The 12,577-nt window shown below is 38.0% G+C and overlaps 1 protein-coding gene across 2 annotated transcripts in view; it reads right to left on the reverse strand.

Annotated features, from left to right (window-relative positions):
- Positions 1-12,577, reverse strand: part of peb (zinc finger protein pebbled) — a 121,964-nt gene that overhangs the window by 8,331 nt on the left and 101,056 nt on the right. For both annotated transcript variants that reach the window (XM_088269274.1, XM_088269273.1), the window contains exon 3: positions 11-3,860. In XM_088269274.1, the coding sequence (XP_088125400.1) occupies positions 11-3,860 (3,850 nt within the window). The remainder of the gene's footprint in view (positions 1-10; positions 3,861-12,577) is intronic.

Below are 12,577 nucleotides of genomic sequence, written 5' to 3' on the forward strand. Positions count from 1 at the left end.
AGAAACTTACCGATTTTCATCGCTTCCAGAATTGTTTCCCTCGCTGGTGGATGCCACAAGACCTTCCTCATCTTCTTCGTCCCCTTCTACATGATTCTGTATATTCAAGTCGTTGGGAGGCTGCATTTCAGCATTTGCAGAGAATTCATTCTTGAAATACTTTCCGAATGGAATTTGAGCAACTGCGTTATCCAATAGTCGGGATACCGATACCAGATCTCCTTCCTCTTGTTTCGGTTCCTTGCTGGAAGTTTCAGGACGGTCCACGTTTTCCGCTTGACCGATTTGACAGAACAAGTTCGGGACTGCAGAGCTCTGTCCGCCGTGGTGTTGGGGGTTCTTGCTTATCAGGTTACCGGCAATTTTCCAGTCAAAATCTTTAGAAATATCCGGATGCTGTGTTTTAGCTGAGACTCCAATCAAAATTTCATGAGCTACTTTTTTAGCTATCATGTTCGCATCACTCTGCACTTGGGAGGTTTCGGGAATGTTTTTTGACAAGTCTCTAGCGACTTGAGATTTATCATCTACAGAATCTTCTTCATCGATGACCAGAGCATCTTCTTCATCTTCCTCTTCATTTTCCATTGGTGGTGGATCAGAACTGACTAATGAGTTTTTTGATTGATAGATATTATGAGACTTGAGCTTTTGAGCCAATATGGCGTATTTTACTTGGTCGGAAATCATGCTGTAAGTTTTATTTACAGGGATACCATTAGGCTGGTTAGCAGCAGTGTCTTTTTCTTCTCCGACGTTGGGATTAGCGTTGGTTGAATCATTGTTGGGATGGATGTTCTTGATATAATTAATACGGTTTTCATAGTTGAGAGATGGAACAGTTATATTCTGAGGAACGAGAGAAATTGGATTTTTACGGGGTAAGCCGATATTGGATCGTTGCCTCTGTGACCAGTACTGCGGGTGTTGCTGTTTAATGTGACGTTCCATATTGGATCTCAGGGTGAACCTAGCGGAACAATGTTCGCAAGAGAATGGTCTTTCAGTTCTGTATCTTCTCTGTTTCTGTTTAGGCATTAAAACGCCATTTTTAATGACCATCTTTACAGAATTTGGACTATGGTTGGAAACAGTTTCTTTTTTGTGAATTTTAGGTGAAGAAATACTCTGGTTGGGGAATGCCGCTGCGGAGGAAGATTCGGTGTTTATATGCAGTGGCGGTTTCACATCATCCTCAGTTTTTATTAGAGGAACAGGTGAATGGGTTTTCGTATCAGGACTGAGTACATTATTCATTGTTTGTTGATGAAACGCTTGGAGCCTTTCTGTCGCTAGAGCCATATTATGTTGATCCATTCCAACGAGACCCCCTCCTGAGAGTTGAAGTCCTCTGATGATTTCTTTCTGTAATCTATCTTTCATATCAGCTAACTCTTTCGGATTTGTCGGTGGAGTTAGAAAAGGATTGTGTTGTAAAAAGTACGGATTTAATGGAAACGCAGGCGAAAGTCCCAGACCGGGAAAAGCCGCTCCAGATCGGTACAGTTGAGTGAGTTGATTAGCGTAAAAACTCGTAGCTGGATCTATTTTCTGCAGGTGAGCTCCCTTGAGCAATTGCTGATGCGCTAAGAACAGTTTCGTCTTCTCGAATATGGCATTAGTGGCCGAGTGGTTATTGTTGAACTCGATAGTCTTTGGAATATAATTATCGTTTTCAGGATCCGAAATGAGAGATTCCTCAGATTTGTCAGTTTTTTTCTTACTGAGATCCAAAACGTCTTCTTGAAATTCTCCGGTGCTGAGATCCATGGGAACTTCGGAAGAGTAATTGATAGGTTTGCTGGAATACCCATCATCGATCGGGTCGATTTCTTCGTCGCTGTCAGGCTCCCGTTCAACATCAGACTCGACGAATTCTGGAATTTGCGTGAGTTGGCCGAATCCCTTAACTTTTAATCGGGGTTGAATCAATTCTTCCTGTACTGGAGTTATATTATGGCAAACGGGTTCAATCGAACAATGCGCACGCAAAATGTCTCTGGGCTGAGGTATCACGATTGACATTTCTCTAGGAATAGGGATTGTGAGATTTCGGTCCTTGAAAGTGATGGCAGGTTCCCTCGGGAAATGAGATACCGGGGTAGATCTCCCACTGAACATCTGTTCAACTTCTTCTCGCGGTTCGTTTTCTGGAGTAGGAAATATGATCGAACGCTTGATTTCCTCGCGAGAAATGTTCAGCTTGGAGTTGACTTCGTCGTTGTTAGGATCTTCCGAGGGATGATAAATGATCGATCGCTTGACATCCTCGCGCGTAACTTTGGAGTGTCTGTTCCTGAGATGACGTTCGCAGTTAGCTTTCGTGGTGAAGGCATAGTTGCACACCGCGCACTCGTACGGACGGTCGCCGTTATGGGTTCTCATGTGACGCACTAGGGCCGCTTTGTCCAGGGAGGAATGCGGACACATGTTGCACCGGTAGGGGCCGGGCCCGTTTCCACTGAGGTGGACCCTGTTGTGGCCTTTCAGAGCGCGCAAGTTCGGGAATATAGCGGTGCACAAGCGGCACGGAAATTCACCTCGAAGTTTCATTTTGCGGAACTCGGCCGCGAAAACGTCCTGAATCTCCTCGGGATCTTCATTCATCCTGTTGCCGTGATCAGACGCCATAGACGAAATATCATGGGTTTTATGGGTCAATTGTTCCAACAGTCCTCCGGTAGAAGTGACGGATAAAATTGACTGAATATCTGCCAAATCCTTTGAATTATCAACAATTGGATGAATCAAGTCTTTTGTGAATTCGTAGTATTCCGGGTTTAGCTTTCTGAGTTCAGCAATAGGTCTCGGAGTGGTCGAATAATTTGGGGATTTGTTTTGAAGGTCCAGATTGGCAAAGAATTTGCGTCGCACATCTTCGTCCGTGCTGCTGGACTCGCGCCTCTTCTTGGCGTAATCCTCGGACTCCCCCGAAGAAGTGGCGAAGCAAGCCTTCCTGTGTATATCCAAGGCACTCTCGCAGGGGAAATCTCTCGAGCACTGGCTGCAACGGAACTGTTGTTCCGTGATGGATTTATGCACACTTTGCTCGCAAACAGTTTTAGCGATCTGCGGAAACTTTCGACTCGAAAAGTCGATGAATGTGCAATCCTTGAACCCCGAAACGGAATTCTTATTCGGAGCATCTTTGCGTTCCGTATGGTGTACCATGAAGCGATGCAGGTTTAAAACGCGGTGGTTTTTGAAGCTCTGGTTACAAGAAGTACACTTTACTTGATAATCGAGATGAGCCTCTTCCATGTGAAGTTCGAAAACGTTGAGAGAAGCGAAGTCTTCCCGATCGCAAACGGGACAGACCAAGCGTTGAGCGGACATGATGTCACTTATGCAATTGTTGTTGATGTTTTTTGATTTTCGTTTTCCCCCTGGTGGCAGTTCGTCATCGGCGCTGTTTCCTCCGCTGCCGTTCATTGCTTTGTCGTTGTTATTGTATTCCAGTCGTCGTTTCCTGGTGTTCATCCTAGGAGGGCAAGCCACCTTGGTTCCGGAGCCGGATGCCTCGGAATCCTCGCTATCCGAATCGTGGGTTTGCTTGTGACTCCTCATGTGGCGATGCATATTGCCGTTGGTGTTGAAGGTCAGGTCGCACATCTTGCAACGGAAGGGCCTCTCTCCACTGTGTACGAGCAAATGTCTTTCCAGGCTCGAAGCGGATCCCAGGACCTTATTGCAAAACTTACAGGATAAGTCTTTGTGGTTGTCTTCTCTCGCGCTGGTCGTGAGATTGATGATATTTGATTTGTTTTCGTTGTCTTCTATCGTTTCATTGTCTCGAATCTTTGGGATAACTTTGGCTTTGGTATCTTTGGCGTCTGTTACTGAATTCTCAACTGCGATATCTGAAATAATGAGAAATAAGCAATTAAAATTTAGAAAACAGACAAACAACGAAACAAAAAGAGGTATTAACAGTACCGAGTGGACGAGTTATCTTCCCAAACGTTACGAAGTTTCAAATACTACGAAAGGAAGTGATTACATCCGGCGACGCGGACTTACTCTCCATCTGAGAGTGCTCCGTACTAGGAATATCGAGATAAGGAAATGAAAATTACCTCAGTTAGGCTAAGTTTGAAATCTTATCACCACGGTTCAATTCAACCTCAAACATCCTGCTTCAGTTTACTTTCGGACACCGAGATCGATCTTGCGCGTCACGTGGAAAGAAAAAGCCAACGTTTTGCGGTGGACGTAATCTAAAATAATCAAACAATTCGAAAAACTAGATGCGGATATCATGTTTTGTAATGACGTTTATACGCTTTATAATATTTTAAAAATAGCAATAGGTGAAAAAAAAGAAAGGTGTGTTGAGATGGTTTGCACATGTAGAACGAATGAGTGAGGAAAGAACGGTAAAACAAATTTATGAGGCGAATGTAATTGGAAAAAGGGCAGAGGAAGACCGATAAAAACTTGGCACGATCAAGTATGCCAAATACTTGAAAGTGGTTAGGTTAGGGTTGAGTTGAAACAATCGGCGGGTATGTATGAGGAGATGCATGAACGTGGAAGAGGCGAAGAATGTTTGCAAGGACAGAGTGGTGTGGCGTTCTATTCTCTCTGCCTACCCCTGCGGGGAAGCGGCGTGATGGTTAGTTAGTTAGTTAGCAATAGGTGATTTTTAGTCTTTTAATCAACAGCGATCGTCAAATTACAATGGATTTGTTGGCGTTACCGCTAGGATCGTCGAACGATCTCTCGTTTTACAGAATTTCGGATTTATATAATACGTCGATTAGTATTCCACGGGCATCTTGGATCAGTAGAAATCTCCTCTCCTTGACTTCCATATCACGGAATCTTTCCAAAAAATAAAACAGAAAGTACAATTGCATGTTTGAATAAACTAAGTCGAAAGTAAATTAAGCAGTGCGATGAATTCATTAAACTATCAAGCTCCAAGAAAAATATTTTTTTGTTTTTGGATAAGATTAAGATGTAAAAGATATTTACTTTGCAAAAAAATCTCAACAGATGGCAGCACAATCAGATCCAACTAAGATATAAGTGTGATTGTTACAACACTGCGTATATATAACTTTTGAAAATGAATGCAATATGGATGCGAAAGTTTTTGCCTAGAAATTTTCTCTCAAGAATTACGCTAAATTATAAGATAATAAGTAAAACCACTCACATAAATGTGATTTTATAGACTTTTCCTAAAGGAAAAGTCTATAAAATTTATAAAATTGATTAGGAATATAATAAGAAGCCCTGACTTTCGTATTTCCTTTGTATAAAAAAGAAAGATCTGTTGTGACACTTCAATTTCATACTATTTCTTGTGAGCCTAAGCGGCTCATTATTAAAAATAGGTATCAAATTGTGGTATAGTGGGTTCGAACCCAGACTCAAGAGTCCGCGACACTACACCGATTTCTTGCTTCAGTAAGCATTGTGTAATTAATATATTGGAAATATGTGCTGTCTCATTTTTCTTTTCCATTTAACCAGGCTAAGCAGAGCAACGCGTGGCCGGGTACAACTAGCAAAAAGAGTACCAAAAAACAACAATGGAGATTCGTGTCGATGTTTGTGGCCATGTAGATTGGTTTAAGTTACAAAACATTATCGCGTTTGACCAGAAGAATCCGATACGGGCCGAGATATCCTGTGGGAGCGTTGTTGTTACCTCAGCCGGCGGGAAGTTGCGGCATGGACCATACAATGCGACACAATACGGCCGAACCCCCAAAGGAAGTGGGATCTCGAATGGTAACCGAGATAGCTTAGACTTGGCCGTTAGATGTGTTCAAGGCTGTGAAGCGAATGTTCTGGTTCTCTACGTCATAGGAGCACATAGGTGCCCATGCCATCTCAATTGCCTTTCCCTTAACTGATATCAATAGTAAGGCATAGGACGTAGAGAACCTGAACATGATGTAAACCAGGCGATCGCCATGGATCTTCTTCAAAAAATCTACAGGAAGACCTAAAATTCATAGATTCTACAAAAAGATAACATGATTCGAAGGCATGACCTAGGTGACGTTATATATCGGCTGTCCAAACTTAAAACACAGTAAGGAAAATTTTTTGTAGTACTTTTTTTTTGCATTTTTGGACTAAGTAGAATCTATTTAGTCCAAAAATGCAAAAAAAAAACAAACTACAAAAAAATGTCCCTTACTGTGTTTTGAGTTTGGACAGCCGATATGGTAGAAGGACATAGAACCCGAGGATGAAGAGAACTGATCCTAAAAGTCTACAAACACGATAAGTTGAGATGGACCAAGGTAGAAGAAGAAGGCTGTGAAGTGAAACCCCGAAGAAATAATGGAATGCAAAATCAACATTGACTAGTCGAAGAAATAGAAATAAAAAACATGTCTATGGTACAATGAAATCAGTTGCAGCAAATAAAAACTTATCAGCGAAAGCTAAACTGGCAATCTTGATATCAATCCTAACGTATGGAATTAAATCATGAAGTTGGCAAAAGAAAGATGAAAGTGGACTGAATGCAGTCGAAGTGCGATCTCTCGAGAAACGATGTATGATAGATGTTCGAATGGTGATATTTCCTAAGAATGCAAGGCTGAGATAAGCATTTTCGATAAAATTAAGAAAGTTATCCCAAACCATCTCAAAAGATGATTTGGCATGTGGAACGAATGAGTGAAGAAAGAACATATGATTATTTTTGCTATATACTTAGTGTCTGATGTCCCAGGAGATCATAACGTTGAAGGAGATGACGGGATCACAGAAACACATGTATTGACTTGAAAAACCATTAAATAAAAAGCGCTTTCGAAGTTAACAGCACTGATCGATTTATTGTTTTGAAGAACTGTTTATTAAATTAAAATTAAAAAGAAAACTGTGGATGTGCTAGTCCACTTTTTAGATGAAATGCATCTAACGTCAGATGCCCAAAATGCCCAAATCGACTTTTCACTGATCAATTTTGTTTCAATCTTATTTCAAAAGATTTTTCGTTCGATCTAAGAAGATGATTTTTAAGAGCAAAATCTCAAGGCAGGTAGGTACTGAATATATATTTTTAAATTGTTAGGGTGGCCAAAATACCTCGGCGGGTGATCAAAATCAATATGAAGAGATGCATGAATTTTGAAGAAGCGGTTTGCAAATACAAAGTAGTGTGACGTTCTTAGTTATAAACATAGTTTCATTTGTTTTTCCTGAGTGCAGAACCAATTTACCATCGGTAATGCTTGTGGGGAAGATGATTGGTCTGCTGAACGACCTACCAAGAGAGGTGGATCTGTTTCATCTCAGTACTGTTAGATTTAGGCAATTCCGCTCGGATTGGATAACGTGATGCATATTGGTGATATTGTTTTGTTTTGTGACTTTTCTTTTTATTCAATACGTGTTATTATTTTTTGTATGCTTTCTGTAAAATATTATGTTGTTTTCTTTTGTTAATTTAAAAAATAAATATATATGAAGGTGTGAACATTATAATTGGCTCTGCTGTCATTTACTGTGGATTTAAACCAGTGTTCCAAGTACTTTTTCTATTCAAGGTACACCTACCAAATTAAGAAAATTTAGAGGTGCATATTTACCATTTATATGGTATTTACCTTTATAGGTAACATATTTAACATAAAATGTTTAATGCGAAATGTGAGCCTGCTTAACTGAGCACAGGCAATCAAAATTTGGAGCAATTGTGTTATTTTCACAAAACTAGACTTTTTTCCGCGGCACATCAACTAACAACCACGGTACACCAGTGTACCGCGGCACACAAGCGCCTGAACAATGTTTTTAATCAATTGATTAATCAAATAAACAGAAATGTCTAGCAAATGAATTATAGATCTAGATTTTAGGCCATTTTAGGCCGTTGAGTATGAGTGATGAGTTATTTTTAACGTAAATAACTCACAGGATGTGCATAAGATGTGTGACGCGGAGCAGGGAGGCATGAACCACAAAGGGATACGGGAATACTAGCGACCGACTCATAGCCTACTAAATAATATCTAACAAATACTTCCAGCGGCAATTGTGGTCGCAAGTGAGGGGATTTTCATGGAAAATGTGGAGCAGTGTGGGCGATGCATCTTCCCCAACGTGTGTGCGTCAGAAACCACATTCATATAAGTAAATGAATATTCGCATATTCATTGATATAATTCCTTCTTCCTCCCGGATAATGATTTGTTTACGTCATAAAGTATTCCTGCAGAATAGCAGACTACATAAAGGACTCCATGTCATGTTATTGTAAATTGTACTTTTTATTGATCTGGCTTTAATTTGTGGAATATGTTGAAATCAACGAAATTTGTGCTGTACTAGTATTTTATTTTTATATTTAAATAAATATAAAAATAAAACACTAGTACAGCACAAATTTCGAGTTTATTAATGCAATATGACTAGATTCTCTCGGATGTTCTCATCAATAAGTGAAAATACAAAGTAATTGGAGATAATCCAGATTTTGTGAACAAGTATTTGGGCACACTCAAAATGTTGTAAATAAATTATCTGGTCAAATTATAAGCTTAATAATAAAAATGAAAATGGTATTTTCTGGCGATTCTCATGTGTGTGATTATAATCCAGGATTCGGATCTCACATACTAATATAAGAGTTTCTGCTCAATAAAAAAAGCTTCTTTACATCTCACCAATAGATGTCTCTAGTGAAGTTCTAGTGGATTCATGAACAAGGTTTCTAAATTGGTTCTTATATATAGAACTTCCAAGAATTTGAGTAGTGTGGTTGTCAATAATGGGTAGAATTGGTGAATGTTACACGTGTGTAAAGTGATCACTTAAACCAGCCTAGGACGGTCGTCAGCCCCGTAAATGCCCAGACTTCCATATTCTTCTTCATCTTTGATGAGATGTCAAAAAATAATATGAAAAAGTGGTTTTATTTAAATGCCAAACTGTTACAAAAATTAAGTTTAAGTTCTGTGTTTTTTTTAACCAAAAAATTACTTCAAACACTGGAATTCAAAAATTAATTTAGGAGTTACTTCATAATAAAAATGAAAATAATTTTAGATAATTTATATAGCGCCATTTTCGGAAAATACTACCTCAAGGGCGCTTTGAAGTAATATCTATCAATTTTCAATAAAAAAATACTTGGTTCATACCACTATTCCTTAAAAATCTATTGTGACACGTGCTTTGATGCATTCCGTATCAACATGTTGATAATGATGATGAATACAACGAAATACGTATTACAATAGTGTAAGAAATTGTAGTATTTATCATATAATAAAACCCTTATCCGCACCCCAATGGTGCATAGGGCACTGCGTCATATAACGCAGTGTTATCTTGATCGTTTACACATGAAGGAAAGGTGATCAGCCCTCCGCTTCAGGAACCAGTTCAGGGTAATATTGAATAAATATTGCAGTGAAAAAATCACAAATATTTATTTGAACCCCCCTGGGAATCGAACCCGGGACCTCCAGAATGGTAGCCGAGCGTGTTGACCATTACACTACGGAGACAAACAAAATCTCAGTGTTTATTAAGTAAATTTAAATCGAAAACTACATTTTCACGCTAAGGACATTATATCATGACATATAGAATAGGTGTCCCTACAAGATATGTAGCATATTTTTTTATACAAAAAAAAAAAACGAATTTCATTAATTGATAAGTCACTTTGTATATTGTGGCGCGTGTTTCGATGCATTCCGCGTCATTTTCAAACACTGAATTTTAAAATGACGCGGAATGCATCGAAACATGTCTCACAGTAGATTTATAAATTAGTGGTATTTACCAAAAAACTTTAAAAAATTTGTATGTCTAAGAATCCCAGGGTTTACGATCTGGCTTTAGTGATTACTTTATACACTGTATAACGTTCACCATTCTGCAGTACAAACAATCTGAATTGCTAAGCATGATTAAAATATAGGAGTAATTATTTTATTGTAAAACCTTTGTACTGTAAATTGTTATTGTATCTATTGTATGTAATGTATATAATATAATAATAAAAATAATAAAAATAAAATTTTATTTTATTTTATTAAAATGCAAGTATTTCAGCTCAACACAGGCCATGCCTAAAGAGCCGTAATACATATAGTAAAAAATGTATGTATCTATGAAATAAATAAAAATAAAATATAGGTAATTCGAATATGTTAAAAAGCAAGTATTTTTTTTAATTACCTAACGTCCAAGTGACTGGCAACACCGTTTATTATGTCCCTACTCAGGCTTCAGCTTTATAAGTTTCATAGCCTATGCCTACTCGTGAGTGGATTTACTCTTTATGTTTAAAGTTACCATAATTTCATGTAATTCATGAGTGAAAATTCTAGGCAAAAACACTCGCTAAAAAGCAAGTCATCAGCAGTTAGTATTTGTTGGGTAGCTTGCGCTAACAGCCACGAGATGGCGCTAGTAAGCGATAATCGAGCGCGAAAATTCAGCGGAAAAATCGAAGATCTACGAAGGTACTTTTGGTGATTCCCCACAGTTTTAGTATTCAGCGTGTATTTAGCAAATCCTTCGCAAGTTTAAGTGACGTATTCCCCGAAGTGTGGAGACAATGAGACGAACCGCACTTAAGTGGAAGTGACGCATCTTGAGGAAATAGATTGATAACAAATGAACACATCCTCGGATCATGCCTCGACAAGCGTTGACATCTTATGACGCCATCGACGGATCGATGCAACTGCCAAGTCATCAAAATATATCAAAACTATAATACAAATACATAACAATGTGTCAATATCATTAATTTGTATTATTTGCGAAGGATCTTATACTTTATACGAAAGGAATATATATGGAAGTCTCTGCACTCACAGTGCTTACAAACTGGCATTGGCTGGCTGAAGTGATCATATGATGCACTGTGAAACCACTGAGATATAGAAGTCTGGGCAAGAAGTGATCACTTTACACAAGTGTAACATTCACCAATTCTACCCTTTATTGACAACCACACTGCTCAAATTCTTGGAAGTTCTATATAAGTATATGAACCAATTTCGAAACACTGTTCTTGAATCAGTAGAACTTGGTGAACTTAGATATCTATTGGTGAGATGAAAATAAGTTTTTTATTCAGCAGAAACTCTTTTATTAGTGAAGTTCTAGTGATTCAAAAACAGTGTTTTAAAATTGGTTCATATAATATATATAGAACTTCCAAGAACTTGAGTAGTGTGGTCGTCAATAATGGGTAGAATTGGTGAATGTTACATGTGTGTAAAGCGATCACTTAAACCAGCCTATGACGGTCGTCAGCCCCGTAAATGCCCAGACTTCCATATTATTCTTCATCTTTGATGAGATGTCAAAAAATATTATGAAAAATAACTCCTATAATTGGAGATAATCCAGATTTTGAACAATTATTTTTTAGATGTATTAAGGCTTTGTTTATATTAAAAATCTAAAGTTACACAAACATTTGATGCATTTTTATTGTCATGGCATGTGGCACGCGACATATTACATTGGGAAAAAAATTGGCACTCAGGCTCAAAAAGGTGCATCTCTGCTATAGGCTGATAACTTCATCAATTTAGGACTCTATTTTTCCATATTTCTTTTTTCTTTTTTTGTATTTACTAAGTCATAAGTTTGACATTGAATGAGTAACAGCGAAAAACAAAAGGAATGTCTAATCTTTAGATGGATTATATCGGATTTGTGGCGACATTTCATGAAACGCTGCAATAAAAGAATCTTATCGAGATGTCGTAAATACAAACAGGTGTTTTCGCCTTTGAAGATTTTTCATTGTGATGAAACATGTCGCATTGTTCTCGAAATGACAGCTGCTTTACTGTACAGAATCAAAAGTGTTAAATACTCTCGATTCTTTATGGAATAAAGAAAGATGTTGCCAGATTCCACGCAATTCAAATATTCCATACACCGAAGAGGTAAATAAACGTGCTTACTCATGAAGAAAACGCGAAAGATACAAGAAAAATCGTTTTTCATCCAAGAAAAATACAAAACCTTGTTGAAAGTTTTAATTAATGGATAGTAAATATCAAAAATGTGAAAGAAATAATAAAAATCAAAATACCGGGCTGAAATCTTATCACTGTAAAATCATGTAGCACAGGTCCAAGGTATGGGACTGTACCGCACCTTGGGCCAAAAGAAGAGGTTTTATAAAATGTCATTCCTATGTATACTATCAATGATAAGCATATAATGTCTTCAAACAATTTGATTGTAAATAACTGATCTATTCAGTTCAGTAAAAAAAATTGATGTACATTGTCAATTGACCATTTTATGAGACTTAGAAAAAACGGCCCAAGGTACGAACTTCTCTCCTACGTTATATACGAGTACATATTCACGAAGAATTTAATCTAACATTAATTCAATAAAGTGTCCTAAAGTAATAAAAAAAGAGGAAAAAGACGAAGAAGAAGAATGATTGAAGCACGATTGTCTTATTGAAGCAGGAATTTTGAATTGATAGGCAGAAGATGAGACCAGCACCTCATTAGATAGTCTAGGCTCGTTCGACGAAGAAAGAAAGGAAGAAATGCGGCAAATGGGTACAGACAAAGAAAGAAGCGGAGAGATGTACTCTAAAAGCCAT

This window comes from Brachycentrus maculatus, unplaced genomic scaffold (assembly GCF_059751285.1).
Source record: "Brachycentrus maculatus isolate JH-2025_06_01 unplaced genomic scaffold, ASM5975128v1 h1tg000343l, whole genome shotgun sequence".
Classification (NCBI taxonomy): domain Eukaryota; kingdom Metazoa; phylum Arthropoda; class Insecta; order Trichoptera; family Brachycentridae; genus Brachycentrus; species Brachycentrus maculatus.